This window comes from Oncorhynchus tshawytscha, linkage group LG26 (genome assembly GCF_018296145.1).
Source record: "Oncorhynchus tshawytscha isolate Ot180627B linkage group LG26, Otsh_v2.0, whole genome shotgun sequence".
In the NCBI taxonomy this organism is placed as follows: Eukaryota; Metazoa; Chordata; class Actinopteri; order Salmoniformes; family Salmonidae; genus Oncorhynchus; species Oncorhynchus tshawytscha.
In genome coordinates, this window is record NC_056454.1 from 228,850 (window position 1) to 245,000 (window position 16,151).

The 16,151-nt window shown below is 42.4% G+C and overlaps 1 protein-coding gene across 13 annotated transcripts in view; it reads left to right on the forward strand.

The window, feature by feature from the left end:
- mycbp2 (MYC binding protein 2) overlaps positions 1-16,151 on the forward strand; it is a 286,672-nt gene that overhangs the window by 135,649 nt on the left and 134,872 nt on the right. For all 13 annotated transcript variants that reach the window (XM_024388610.2, XM_024388613.2, XM_024388615.2 and 10 more), the window contains exons 24-29: positions 3,334-3,459; positions 4,176-4,303; positions 14,539-14,765; positions 14,854-14,937; positions 15,167-15,263; positions 15,646-15,838. In XM_024388610.2, the coding sequence (XP_024244378.1) occupies positions 3,334-3,459; positions 4,176-4,303; positions 14,539-14,765; positions 14,854-14,937; positions 15,167-15,263; positions 15,646-15,838 (855 nt within the window). The remainder of the gene's footprint in view (positions 1-3,333; positions 3,460-4,175; positions 4,304-14,538; positions 14,766-14,853; positions 14,938-15,166; positions 15,264-15,645; positions 15,839-16,151) is intronic.

Sequence of the window (16,151 nt, forward strand, 5' to 3'; positions counted from 1 at the left end):
GCTTTTTGATGTATTTGCGAATTGCAGTTTTCTCTGCATGGAGCAACAGTGAAGTGAGCAGGGCAGTAAGGATTTATTCTCTTTCCTCTGCAAGCAGAGTCTGAACATCAGACAGGATGGCATTGTCTCCCTCAATCCGTGCAATGGCTACTGCTATAGGTTTCAGGAGTTTCAGGAAATTTACCAGAAAGTTTCCTACCCTTTGCAATCCTCGTTGAGTGGTTAACAAAGAAATAGGTATTCCTACATGCTTCATTTAGAGTTAATAATGTACATTTAGTTCTACAAATGTTGGGCTATATGTTTTGATTTCTAATGCATTGTAAGGCTGCAGGATGCAATTCTAATGATGATTTTGAAAAAAGTTGCTTGAAAGGCATCATCTTTGCTTTTTTTTTAAGCAGGCTGCACACACATCAGTCTTTTATTCACAATTTGACAAGCACTTGACAATGCAGAGAATTTCACGGCGGTATCCCCTTTATGTGGCCGTAACGCACCCTAAAAAAATCCATGCCTTTTGCTGCTAGTGGCCATTGTGCCATTCTCGCAGAGTGCTGTGCGGCCCATCACGTGATCTGGTTTTTCTCACAGGCTACAAGTGAAGACAGACACATCAGGGACGCAACTGCACGCGTCCTTATCCAATTCCGAGGTGCATATTCAAGATATTGGAAGATCTGTCCACATTTGACTTTTTGTCAGCCAACAAGATGAGTAGGCCTAACGAACAGCAAAGCACTAGCCTATATCAATCTACTTATCCCCCATAGTACAAAGGATGACCTACTATGTGTGAGAGAGAAATATTCCAAACATAGTCTGGGACAGTTGTTGGATGAGAGAGATCCCAATTAATACAACCACTAGCATCACAACAACTGTTTTACTCTATGTGACTGATGCAGCAGATCAAAACGTTTAGCTTAAAATGTTGATCAACTAATTAGGCTATTTCTTCACATTATCAGTGCAGCAATGCACACATGGTAGTAGGCTATAAGTGCAAATTGGGCGGCAGGTAGCCTAGTGGTTAGAGCGTTGGACTTGTCATGCTTTTATTATAAAGGTGCATTTTTATTGTAATTTATCTTCCCGAAACTTGAAACTCACGTGCTGTGTATGTATGCCAGTTAGGCTCTACACCCCTTGTAAAGTGGATTAATGTGCTTAATTTTAAGAAGTTATTTGGACACTTTTTAATTGTGATACAAACCCTATTAAAACATATAGGCCTATGGGCTAGGCTACATGAGGTGTGTGACTATGATTCGAAAGTCACAAAAAAAAGTCATTGTTTCTTATGCTGGGCATCATTCACAAGTGATAATATATAATTCACAGGCTAATATTGTCACTCATCAGACTTCTTGATTTAATCTTGTCTTTACAAAAACGAAATACTATATGTGTGAAATTTGTTTTGATTTAGAATGGACCATTATCATACACCTGTATTGAAACAGGGGCATGCGGGAAAAAATACCTGCCATCTGTGCACATAAATAGCGAATGGAGGACGCTTTTCCACGTGGTTTATTTTCATGCTAGCCAATTAAGCTATACTCCTGTTGTAAATATAAGCAATGTGCTTAATATTAGTAATGTTGATAAATAAAGTAGGCCTACCCTATAGAAAGCTGATCTTCCTTTTTTCAGTAGAGGCCAAATCTCTTGTTTTCTCACACAATTGCATAGCATATTGAAATGTTGCGCAACATGAGCTCATGTGCTCTCATAAAGTGTTTGATTAGATTTTCAAATACATTTGTATTGATGTCAGAGTGATTAGAGGGACAATAGAGTGCTGAGTACCAGGCAGTTAGCAAGTTTGGTAGGCATACCAATGACCATCAGCAGCATCAGAGCTTGGCGAATCATAATTACCATGACTGAACTGTAACGTGGAATTTGACTGCGGTCGAGACTCGTGACCGCCGGTGTGGTGGTGGTTCACCGCAACAGCCCTAGTTGGGAAATGTGCGTACGATCACTGTGGGGACGACGTCGTCAATGCACTTATTGATGAAAGCCTGTGACTGAGGTGGTATACTCATTTAAAGCCATTGGATGAATCCCGGAACATATTCCAGTCTGGCTAGCAAAAAAATCCTGTAGCATAGCATCCGTGCCAGCTGACCACTTCCGTATTGAGCGAGTCTGCTTTAGTTTTTGCTTGTAAGCAGGAATCAGGAGGATATAATTATGGTCAGATTTGCCAAATGGAGGGCAAGAGAGACCTTTGTATGCATCTCTCTGTGTAGAATAAAGGTGGTCTAGAGATGTTTTTCCTCTGGTTGCACATGTGACATGCTGGTAGAAATGAGGTAGAACAGATTTAAGTTTGCCTGTATTTAAATCCCTGGCCACCAGGAGCGCCGCTTCTGGATGAGCGTTTTCTTGTTTGCTTTTGGCCTTATAGAGTTGGTTGAGTGCGGTCTTCGTGCCAGCATCGGTTTGTCGTGGTAAATAGACGGCTACGAAAAATATAGATTAAAACTCTCTTGGTAGATAGTGTGGTCTACAGCTTATCATGAGGTAGTCTACCTCAGGCGAGCATTTCCTCGAGACACACTCCCACCCCTCGTCTTACCAGACATAGCTGTCCTGCCGATGCACGTAAAACCCAGCCAGCTCTATTTTATCCGTGTCATTGTTCAGCCACGACTCAGTGAAACATAAGATATTACAGTTTTTAATGTCCCGTTGGTAGAATAATCTTGAACGGAGATCGGCCAATAGAACGGATGGTAGAGGCTGGTTACCCATTTGCCGATGAACTCTCACAAGGCACCCCGATCTCCTCCCCCTGTCTTTTAGTCTTCACGCGAATGATGGGGATTTGGGCCTGGTCTCGGGGAAGCAGTATATCCTTCACGTCGGACTCATAAAAAAAAAATTCTCTGTCCAGTTTGAGGTGTGTTATTGCTGTTCTGATCTCCAGAAGCTCTCTTCTGTCTTAAGAGATGGTAGCAGCAACATTATGTACAAAATAAGTTACAAACAATGTGAAAAAACAAACAAAATAGCTCAGTTGGTTAGGAGCTTGTAAAACGGCAGCCATTATCTAAATGTTCGAGGCTATTTTGCTGCACTCCCTGTCCTTGTTTTTCCCCTTCAAAAATAAATTATTCATCTCTATTTGCAGAAAGGCCTAGCTAATAAGAACATTCATTTTTCTGTACTACGTTAGCACAGTGCTTTTACAGAAGTACTGTCAAGCACTTACAAACACACACCAAAAACAGACAAAACGATAAACAGAAGTGTGTCCATTCGTCTGATGATAATGTTAAGCACAAACAGGAAGTGCCCTGTGTGTGTTGTGACCAGGTTGCCTGGATACGCTGGCGGCCATGCAAGAGCTGAAGATGGGCGTGGCCAGCACAGAGGAGGAGACTCAGGCTGTTATGAAGGTCTACTCCAAGGAGGACTACAGCGTGGTCAACCGCTTCGAGAGTGAGTCCACACACTCAGTCACTCATGTGTTTCAGTTCTCATCTTCTACAGCAGGGTTCCCTAACTGGCGGGCCACCCGCGGGTGGTTTCATTTGGACCCCAAAGTTTTCTGAAAATTTCATTTTTCGACGAAAGACTGGAAAAACACCAGGAAATCAGATCCAATTGATTTTTATTTAAGAAATCTGTTTCCAAGTATTCCCTCATATGCAAATGTGAGCAATACTTAAAATGATTGTTCTAGTAAAACATTATATGTTTGGGCTTCTTACATTCAATTTGCAGTCTACAAATCATTTGTAATTATGTTCCGGCCCCCCGACCATCTGCTCAACAAAAAATCTGCCTGCGGCTAAATCTAGTTGATCCCTGTTCTACAGTATTTGTCACACTCACAGCTATTCCTCATATCCCTTTTTCCTGATTTTGGTTTGATTGATTTGTGACATGATATTCCAGCCAGAGACAACATTACATATACTTTATCACCAGTGATACATTAAAAAAAATCAAGGATTACTACAAAAAATGATAACCCATATTATAATTCAAGGATGCATTGAAAAGTATTTCAACAGCTGAGTACCTTGTGTTTCATTATATCATATTGCAGTGACTGGGCACTTCCAATAAAACTAACCTCATTGTATTGTTATGAGCACAGATGATGATGCTGCAGAGCCTGAGTCATCGCAACTTCATGTGTAATGTCATAGGTCACGGGGGTGGCTGGGGTTACTCTGCCCACTCGGTGGAGGCCATCCGCTTCTGTTCTGATGCGGACATCCTACTGGGGGGACTGGGCCTGTTCGGGGGCCGTGGGGAGTACACCGCAAAGCTCAAGGTCAGTGGCAGGGAGGGACACTAGCAAATGCACTGCATTTCCTCTTGCTCTTTTTGTTAGGTCTATACATGTTTGACATTGTAAGATGGTAATTTATCCCATTTACCACCAATGTGTAGTACCCACAGCACTGACGGCTGCCACACAGTTCTCACACCCAAAAGCTATCACCAATCTAAATGTAACTGCCAAAATAAAGGAAACACCAACACAGTGTCTTAATAGGCACTGGAGGGAAACTAAAGTCATTCCACTAGCTCAAATAGCCGACCGATCAGCCTGTTACCAAACCTTGATAAACTTCTGGAAAAAATAGTGTTCGACCAGATAAAATAAACAAATTGACAACTGACTTTCAGCACGCTTATAGGGAAGGACACTCAACAAGCACAGTGCTTACACAAATGACCAATGCATGATAAAATGAGGGGGGATGTCTTGTTAGACTTCAGTGCAGCTTTTGACATGATCTATCATAGTCTACTGCTGGAAAAACATATGTGTTATGGCTATAATGTGGATAAAGAGTTACCTGTCTAACAGAACACAGAGGGTGTTCTATAATGGAAGCGTCGCGAACATAATCTCGGTAGAATCAGGAACTGCCCAGGGTAACTGTTTAGGCCCCTTGCTTTTTTCAATCTTTACCAACGACATGCCTCCGGCTTTGAGTAAGGTCAGTGTGTCTATGTACGCGGATGACTCAACACTATACACGTTAGCTACTACAGCGACAGCTGACCCTTAAAAGTACACGGAGAGCTAACATTAATGACATGCATGTCAATCTCTCATGGCTCAAAGTGGAACAGAGATGAAGCCCATCATTACTTGTTTTTGTAAGAGGTGTTGAATGTACCAAGCTGTCTGTTTTAAAACAAGTTTATCAATACATTAAAAAACAAGGATTACACAAAAATGATAACCCATATTATAATTCATGTGCATTGAAAAGGCAGCCATTATCACACACATCTCTGACACACATGCATACCCCACAAGACATGCCACCAGTGTTCTCTTCACAGTCCCCAATTCCAGAACAGACTATAGGAAGCACACACTACTACATAGAGCCATGACTACATGGAACTCTATTCCACATCAGGTAACTTATGCAAGCAGTAGAATCAAATGCAGCTAAAAAAAACACTATGTAACAACAGGGCTGTGAAGAGACACAAACAAAGGTAGAGACACATGCATACGCACATATTGTAATATTGTTGTATGGTTGTATTGAACATGTTGTGGATATGTGGTGGTATTGAACATGTTGTGGATATGTGGAGGTATTGAACATGTTGTGGATATGTGGTGGTATTGAACGTGTTGTGTTGTAGATATGTGGTGGTATTTAACGTGTTGTGGATATGTGGTGGTATTGAACGTGTTGTGGATATGTGGTGGTATTGAACGTGTTGTGGATATGTGGTGGTATTGAACGTGTTGTGGATATGTGGTGGTATTGAACGTGTTGTGTTGTGGATATGTGGTGGTATTGATCGTGTTGTGGATATGTGGTGGTATTGAACATGTTGTGGATATGTGGTGGTATTGAACATGTTGTGGATATGTGGTGGTATTGATCGTGTTGTGGATATGTGGTGGTATTGATCGTGTTGTGGATATGTGGTGGTATTGAACATGTTGTGGATATGTGGTGGTATTGATCGTGTTGTGGATATGTGGTGGTATTGAATGTGTTGTGGATATGTGGTGGTATTGAACGTGTTGTGGATATGTGGTAGTATTGAACGTGTTGTGTTGTGGATATGTGGTGGTATTGAACGTGTTGTGGATATGTGGTGGTATTGAATGTGTTGTGGATATGTGGTGCTATTGAATGTGTTGTGTTGTGGATATGTGGTGGTATTGAACATGTTGTGGATATGTGGTGGTATTGAACATGTTGTGGATATGTGGTGGTATTGAACATGTTGTGTTGTGGATATGTGGTGGTATTGAACATGTTGTGTTGTGGATATGTGGAGGTATTGAATATGTTGTGTTGTGGATATGTGGTGGTATTGAACATGTTGTGGATATGTGGTGGTATTGAACATGTTGTGGATATGTGGTGGTATTGAACATGTTGTGGATATGTGGTGGTATTGAACATGTTGTGGATATGTGGTGGTATTGAACGTGTTGTGTTGTAGATATGTGGTGGTATTGAACATGTTGTGGATATGTGGTGGTATTGAATGTGTTGTGGATATGTGGTGGTATTGAATGTGTTGTGTTGTGGATATGTGGTGGTATTGAACATGTTGTGGATATGTGGTGGTATTGAACATGTTGTGGATATGTGGTGGTATTGAACATGTTGTGGATATGTGGTGGTATTGAACGTGTTGTAGATATGTGGTGGTATTGAACATGTTGTGGATATGTGGTGGTATTGAACGTGTTGTGTTGTGGATATGTGGTGGTATTGAACGTGTGTTGTGGATATGTGGTGGTATTGAACGTGTTGTGGATATGTGGTGGTATTGAACGTGTTGTGTTGTGGATATGTGGTGGTATTGAATGTGTTGTGGATATGTGGAGGTATTGAACGTGTTGTGTTGTGGATATGTGGAGGTATTGAACGGGTTGTGTTGTAGATATGTGGAGGTATTGAACGTGTTGTGGATATGTGGTGGTATTGAACATGTTGTGGATATGTGGTGGTATTGAACATGTTGTGGATATGTGGTGGTATTGAATGTGTTGTGGATATGTGGAGGTATTGAACGTGTTGTGTTGTGGATATGTGGAGGTATTGAACGTGTTGTGGATATGTGGTGGTATTGAACATGTTGTGGATATGTGGTGGTATTGAACATGTTGTGTTGTGGATATGTGGTGGTATTGAATATGTGGTGGTATTGAACGTGTTGTGGATATGTGGTGGTATTGAACATGTTGTGGATATGTGGTGGTATTGAACGGGTTGTGTTGTGTATATGTGGGGGTATTGAACATGTTGTGGATATGTGGTGGTATTGAACATGTCAAATCAAAATCAAATCAAATCAAATCAAATCAAATTTTATTTGTCACATACACATGGTTAGCAGATGTTAATGCGAGTGTAGCGAAATGCTTGTGCTTCTAGTTCCGACAATGCAGTAATAACGAGCAAGTAATCTAACTAACAATTCCAAAAAAAAACTACTGTCATACACAGTGTAAGGGGATAAAGAATATGTACATAAGGATATATGAATGAGTGATGGTACAGAGCAGCATAGGCAAGATACAGTAGATGATATCGAGTACAGTATATACATATGAGATAAGTATGTAAACCAAGTGGCATAGTTAAAGTGGCTAGTGATACATGTATTACATAAGGATGCAGTCGATGATATAGAGTACAGTATCAACGTATGCATATGAGATGAACAATGTAGGGTAAGTAACATTATATAAGGTAGCATTGTTTAAAGTGGCTAGTGATATATTTACATCATTTCCCATCAATTCCCATGATTAAAGTGGCTGGAGTAGAGTCAGTGTCATTGACAGTGTGTTGGCAGTAGCCACTCAATGTTAGTGGTGGCTGTTTAACAGTCTGATGGCCTTGAGATAGAAGCTGTTTTTCAGTCTCTCGGTCCCAGCTTTGATGCACCTGTACTGACCTCGCCTTCTGGATGGCAGCGGGGTGAACAGGCAGTGGCTCGGGTGGTTGATGTCCTTGATGATCTTTATGGCCTTCCTGTAGCATCGGGTGGTGTAGGTGTCCTGGAGGGCAGGTAGTTTGCCCCCGGTGATGCGTTGTGCAGACCTCACTACCCTCTGGAGAGCCTTACGGTTGAGGGCGGTGCAGTTGCCATACCAGGCGGTGATACAGCCCGCCAGGATGCTCTTGATTGTGCATCTGTAGAAGTTTGTGAGTGCTTTTGGTGACAAGCCGAATTTCTTCAGCCTCCTGAGGTTGAAGAGGCGCTGCTGCGCCTTCCTCACGATGCTGTCTGTGTGAGTGGACCAATTCAGTTTGTCTGTGATGTGTATGCCGAGGAACTTAAAACTTGCTACCCTCTCCACTACTGTTCCATCGATGTGGATGGGGGTGTTCCCTCTGCTGTTTCCTGAAGTCCACAATCATCTCCTTAGTTTTGTTGACGTTGAGTGTGAGGTTATTTTCCTGACACCACACTCCGAGGGCCCTCACCTCCTCCCTGTGGCCGTCTCGTCGTTGTTGGTGATCAAGCCTACCACTGTTGTGTCGTCCGTTGATGATTGGGTTGGAGGCGTGCATGGCCACGCAGTCGTGGGTGAACAGGGAGTACAGGAGAGGGCTCAGAACGCACCCTTGTGGGGCCCCAGTGTTGAGGATCAGCGGGGAGGAGATGTTGTTGCCTACCCTCACCACCTGGGGGCGGCCCGTCAGGAAGTCCAGTACCCAGTTGCACAGGGGGGGGTCGAGACCCAGGGTCTCGAGCTTGATGACGAGCTTGGAGGGTACTATGGTGTTGAATGCCGAGCTGTAGTCGATGAACAGCATTCTCACATAGGTATTCCTCTTGTCCAGATGGGTTAGGGCAGTGTGCAGTGTGGTTGAGATTGCATCGTCTGTGGACCTATTTGGGCGGTAAGCAAATTGGAGTGGGTCAAGGGTGTCAGGTAGGGTGGAGGTGATATGGTCCTTGACTAGTCTCTCAAAGCACTTCATGATGACGGATGTGAGTGCTACGGGGCGGTAGTCGTTTAGCTCAGTTACCTTAGCTTTCTTGGGAACAGGAACAATGGTGGCCCTCTTGAAGCATGTGGGAACAGCAGACTGGTATAGGGATTGATTGAATATGTCCGTAAACACACCGGCCAGCTGGTCTGCGCATGCTCTGAGGGCGCGGCTGGGGATGCCGTCTGGGCCTGCAGCCTTGCGAGGGTTAACACGTTTAAATGTCTTACTCACTTTGGCTGCAGTTAAGGAGAGACCGCATGTTTCCGTTGCAGGCCGTGTCAGTGGCACTGTATTGTCCTCAAAGCGGGCAAAAGTTATTTAGTCTGCCTGGGAGCAAGACATCCTGGTCCGTGACTGGGCTGGGTTTCTTCCTGTAGTCCGTGATTGACTGTAGACCCTGCCACATACCTCTTGTGTCTGAGCCGTTGAATTGAGATTCTACTTTCTCTGTACTGGCGCTTAGCTTGTTTGATAGCCTTGGTGGAGGGAATAGCTGCACTGTTTGTATTCAGTCATGTTACCAGACACCTTGCCCTGATTAAAAGCAGTGGTTCGTGCCTTCAGTTTCACACGAATGCTGCCATCAATCCACGGTTTCTGGTTAGGGAATGTTTTAATCGTTGCTATGGGAACGACATCTTCAACGCACGTTCTAATGAACTCGCACACCGTATCAGCGTATTCGTCAATGTTGTTGTCTGACGCAATACGAAACATCTCCCAGTCCACGTGATGGAAGCAGTCTTGGAGTGTGGAGTCAGCTTGGTCGGCATTCATGTTGTGGATATGTGGTGGTATTGAACATGTTGTGGATATGTGGAGGTATTGAACATGTTGTGGATATGTGGTGGTATTGAACGGGTTGTGTTGTAGATATGTGGTGGTATTTAACGTGTTGTGGATATGTGGAGGTATTGAACATGTTGTGGATATGTGGTGGTATTGAACGGGTTGTGGATATGTGGTGGTATTGAACGGGTTGTGTTGTGGATATGTGGAGGTATTGAACGTGTTGTGTTGTGGATATGTGGTGGTATTGAACATGTTGTGGATATGTGGTGGTATTGAACATGTTGTGGATATGTGGTTGTATTGAACATGTTGTGGATATGTGGTGGTATTGAATGTGTTGTGGATATGTGGAGGTATTGAACGTGTTGTGTTGTGGATATGTGGAGGTATTGAACGTGTTGTGGATATGTGGTGGTATTGAACGTGTTGTGTTGTGGATATGTGGTGGTATTGAACGTGTTGTGGATATGTGGTGGTATTGAACATTTTGTGCTGTGGATATGTTGTAGCGGTTTTGACTTGAGGTTATTATTTATAGGGGTGCCAGGTAGGTTGTGCCTACCAGAGAAAACATTGGTTTCTCCTTTTGGTTTGGGAGGGAATGAGTCCCATCTGGTCTGTCAAGTCTACACCAATACAAAGGACTTATGCAAAAGTCAGGTTGGAAATACACTTTTCATAAACCCTTAAAACATTGGAAAGAACTTAAAAAACAACTATATTCTTTTGCGTGGGTTGTATTAGCAACATCAATGATTACACACACATATAATAATATAACACAATGAGTTCTGGTTCCTCCAGAAATGTCCTGTACCTCGGGCCTAAAAAGAGTCTATGATATGGATATGTGGAGGTATTGAATGTGTTGTGGATATGTGGTGGTATTGAACGTGTTGTGTTGTGGATATGTGGTGGTATTGAACGTGTTGTGGATATGTGGTAGTATTGAACGTGTTGTGTTGTGGATATGTGGTGGTATTGAACGTGTTGTGGATATGTGGTGGTATTGAATGTGGATATGTGGTGGTATTGAATGTGTTGTGTTGTGGATATGTGGTGGTATTGAACATGTGTGTGGTGGTATTGAACGTGTTGTGGATATGTGGTGGTATTGAACATGTTGTTATGTGGATATGTGGTGGTATTGAATGTGTTGTGTTGTGGATATGTGGTGGTATTGAACATGTTGTGGATATGTGGTGGTATTGAACATGTTGTGGTGGATATGTGGTGGTATTGAACATGTTGTGGATATGTGGTGGTATTGAACGTGTTGTGTTGTGGATATGTGGTGGTATTGAACATGTTGTGGATATGTGGTGGTATTGAATGTGTTGTGGATATGTGGTGGTATTGAACGTGTTGTGTTGTGGATATGTGGAGGTATTGAACGTGTTGTGGATATGTGGTGGTATTGAACATGTTGTGGATATGTGGAGGTATTGAACGTGTTGTGATATGTGGTGGTATTGAATGTGTTGTGGATATGTGGTGGTATTGAACGTGTTGTGTTGTGGATATGTGGAGGTGGTGTTGTAGATATGAACATGTTGTGTTGTGGATATGTGGTGGTATTGAACATGTTGTGGATATGTGGTGGTATTGAATGTGTTGTGGATATGTGGAGGTATTGAACGTGTTGTGTTGTGGATATGTGGAGGTATTGAACGTGTTGTGGATATGTGTGGAGGTATTGAATGTGGTTGTGTTGTGGATATGTGGAGGTATTGAACATGTTGTGGATATGTGGTGGTATTGAACATGTTGTGGATATGTGGTGGTATTGAATATGTGGTGGTATTGAACGTGTTGTGGATATGTGGTGGTATTGAACATGTTGTGGATATGTGGTGGTATTGAACGTGTTGTGTTGTGTATATGTGGGGGTATTGAACATGTTGTGGATATGTGGTGGTATTGAACATGTTGTGGATGTGGAGGTATTGAACATGTTGTGGATATGTGGTGGTATTGAACATGTTGTGGATATGTGGTGGTATTGAACGTGTTGTGTTGTGGATATGTGGTGGTATTGAACGTGTTGTGGATATGTGGTGGTATTGAACATGTTGTGGATATGTGGTGGTATTGAACATGTTGTGTTGTGGATATGTGGTGGTATTGAATATGTGGTGGTATTGAACGTGTTGTGGATATGTGGTGGTATTGAACATGTTGTGGATATGTGGTGGTATTGAACGGGTTGTGTATATGTGGGGGTATTGAACATGTTGTGGATATGTGGTGGTATTGAACATGTTGTGGATATGTGGTGGTATTGAACATGTTGTGGATATGTGGAGATATTGAACATGTTGTGGATATGTGGTGGTATTGAACATGGGTTGTGTTGTAGATATGTGGTGGTATTTAACGTGTTGTGGATATGTGGTTGTATTGAACATGTTGTGGATATGTGGTGGTATTGAACGGGTTGTGTTGTGTATATGTGGGGGTATTGAACATGTTGTGGATATGTGGTGGTATTGAACATGTTGTGGATATGTGGTGGTATTGAACATGTTGTGGATATGTGGAGATATTGAACATGTTGTGGATATGTGGTGGTATTGAACGGGTTGTGGATATGTGGTGGTATTGAACGGGTTGTGGATATGTGGTGGTATTGAACGGGTTGTGTTGTGGATATGTGGAGGTATTGAACGTGTTGTGTTGTGGATATGTGGTGGTATTGAACGGGTTGTGGATATGTGGTGGTATTGAACATGTTGTGGATATGTGGTGGTATTGAACATGTTGTGGATATATGGTTGTATTGAACATGTTGTGGATATGTGGTGGTATTGAACATGTTGTGGATATGTGGTGGTATTGAACATGTTGTGGATATGTGGTGGTATTGAACGGGTTGTGGATATGTGGTGGTATTGAACATTTTGTGCTGTGGATATGTTGTAGCGGTTTTGACTTGAGGTTATTATTTATAGGGGTGCCAGGTAGGTTGTGCCTACCAGAGAAAACATTGGTTTCTCCTTTTGGTATGGGAGGGAATGAGTCCCATCTGGTCTGTCAAGTCTACACCAATACAAAGGACTTATGCAAAAGTCAGGTTGGAAATACACTTTTCATAAACCCTTAAAACATTGGAAAGAACTTAAAAAACAACTATATTCTTTTGCGTGGGTTGTATTAGCAACATCAATGATTACACACACATATAATAATATAACACAATGAGTTCTGGTTCCTCCAGAAATGTCCTGTACCTCGGGCCTAAAAAGAGTCAAGCCCGGTAAAGGAGTTCAGGGAACTCAAGTGACCTTTGTCACGCAATGTTTGTCCATTCATTCAAGTGTAGCGTAAACCCAGTATTAATCATACAATCAATATAACAATTATTTTACCACAGAACCTTAAAGCGTATCAACTCTTATGAAGTCCTGAACTACAACTAACTACATAAATCATCACCGTATACATCACATCAAAACAAATGAAATACTGTATACAAAAAGGTGGTAGTCAGTCGGTCAGTCAGACAATCCAATCCGCCAATAGATCTCCAGCGGAGAAAGGCCACGAAGAACGGAGAGGTGTAGTCCACGGACGCAAAGAGTGGATCTGATCCTGGGTAAACTCTATTAGGCTACAAAACACACGTTTAACGGCAACAAAACAAACGGCATAGAGAAGCTTCGGAACTGAGGGTTGAACACATCCTCATTCACGTCTCCATCACAACCCCACTTTTGCGCAGCTGATGCTGGCTATTTAATTGGGAATTAAAGGGAAAGCGCCCTATTGGAAGGAGAAGCACTGAGACGGTTCAGAAAAATTCAGGGCCGTCACAATGTGGTGGTGTAGGGATGTTATAGGATGTACTGTTTTATCTTTAGCTCATTCAGTACAAACATAGTTCACCGTTTTATATTTTCTTTTCTATGTAATGTGGGTGCTTTGGTGTGTTTGGACCCCAGGAAGAGAACAGCTAATGGGGATCCCATTAAATAAATACAAATACAGCCCACCCGCTCTTTTCACGACCTCCGACACTAAAGCTGCCAGTAAGAAGCTTTTTTGTGGCTGTTAAGTAGTAGTTTCTCAAATGCCCAATAAAAACAGTCATTAAGCTGCAATTGTGTAGTAATACGAATAGGAATTGTATTGTAATGCAAATAAGAAATGTGTGTTCATCAGTAGGCATGTGCCAATACTCTGCTCATCACTACTCAAATTACCAAATGATCAGGAATGACTTACCACTCGTCTTAAATAAGTAGTGAAATTACCTATTACGTAGGAGAACTTGTAAGGTAGTGATAAATACTAAGTAATTTTTTTCATGCGGTTGTGGCAATATCCTGACATCTGGTGGCGACTAGAAACAATTGCATAATATGAACTATTACAAATGGATTGTCCTGAAAATAATGCATAATATGAACTATTACAAATTGATGGTCCTGAAAATAAATATTAGTGCTTGAAAAAGGTCTTGAATTTGACTTGCTCTGCGGTCTATACCAACCCCGAATCAAGTGTTTCCTTTATTTTGGTAGTTACAATACCTTTATATTTAACCTATGTAATCTCAGTTGTTTGAGTACACTTCAAATATCAAGGTTAGTAGGTATACTAGTGTCAACTGTTTATTTATTTATCGATGTATATTCATGTAATCTTTATATTGCTAGGTTCTGTGATATTGAACACATTAGCAAATAGTTTAAATTATACCACAGCCCGAATAGAGGACTATTCAAGTTCTGCTAGTAAGGCTGACTGCTATGTTGTTACTGTGCAGTTGTTAGAGCTGGGGCCTGATGGTGGAGACCATGAGACGGATGGGGACCTCCTGGCTGAGACTGACGTCCTGGCCTATGACTGCGCTGCCAGGGAGAAGTACGCCATGATGTTTGACGAACCGGTGCTGCTGCAGCTGGGCTGGTGGTACGTGGCATGGGCCCAGGTGTCTGGGCCCAGCTCAGACTGTGGCTCCCACGGACAGGCCACCATCACCACAGATGACAGGTTACTATTGTAGTTCGTAGAAATACAATTACTTCAAAAGATATCCTCATTGTCATTGTGAATAATGTCGACCTACACTCTTTTGCAGTGTGGTCTTTCAGTTCAAGAGCTCCAAGAAGTCAAACAACGGTACCGATGTGAACGCAGGTCAAATACCTCACCTCTTGTACAGGCAAGCCATTTTCCTACATGCAAATCACATTTTATTGGTAACATACACATATTTAGCAGATGTTATTGCGGGTGTAGCAAAAGTTGCTTAGGAGTTAGAAGCAGAGCTGCCATGTCTGTCTGCACCATCATTCTCATGTCTGAAATAGTGACCCATGAAATGTATATTGATGAACTTCAAGTAACAAGCTTTGTAATGGGAATGTGATTTGGTTGTTTTACTATTCCAGGCTTCCGTCGAACGATGGCATCGTAGCCAAAGGGAAACAGCAGACCAGTGAGCCGGTTCACATCCTCAAACGCTCCTTCGCCAGGACCGTTTCAGTGGTACGAACCGTACGCCTGTGTTTCCCCAAGCTAGACTTGTTCCCAGGAAGGCCACAGAGACTCCAGAATCAATACACAGGCCTGTCTTATTTAGGAATTACCAATTTAACTCCTGAATTGTGTTCATCAGTCACCAAACAGAATAAAATGTAGTTAAACAGGGAGGGACTACCTGGACTTGTACAATAAGAAACACTCGTTTTAGTTTTCAGTTGCAAAATGTTTTAAAACCTTTTCAATTGCATGCCATAATGAACATCACCCTGGAGTGTTATACAGTAGTAGTTAGGATGTTGCTAGTGAAGATTTCATGAATAGGTTGTAAAGCTGTAGTAAACATGTAATAAACATGCAGTAAAGTTGTCCTCCCCTCTCCCTGTAGGAGTGTTTTGAGTCCCTGCTGAGGATCCTCCACTGGAGCTGGACTACCCTGGTGCTGGGGGTGGAGGAGCTGAGGGCCCTGAAAGGCTTCCAGTACACAGCCACCCTACTGGACCTGGAGCGCCTGCGCTTTGTAGGGACCTGCTGCCTGCGCTTGCTCCGCGTCTACATCTGTGAGATCTTCCCCATATCTGGTAGGGTTACAAAGATGCACGTGCACAAACGCGCACACATATGCTGCAGGCACGGAAGCATCCTCGAACACACACACACACACACACAAAAATCCAAGTTGATGCCAAGGATTTTACTACATAGAGAGACCTAACACATTATTAGCCTTACATTTTAAAGGCTCATAGCAAGTAATAAAACCATTATACCTGTCAGCTTTAACAATAGAACCGATAAAACAGTCATTTTGACTGCTAATTTCTAAGTCATGCCTACTCTGTCCAACTTAGAGTAGGCTACACAGTGAGAGCGTGCATAATTGTACTTGCTGAA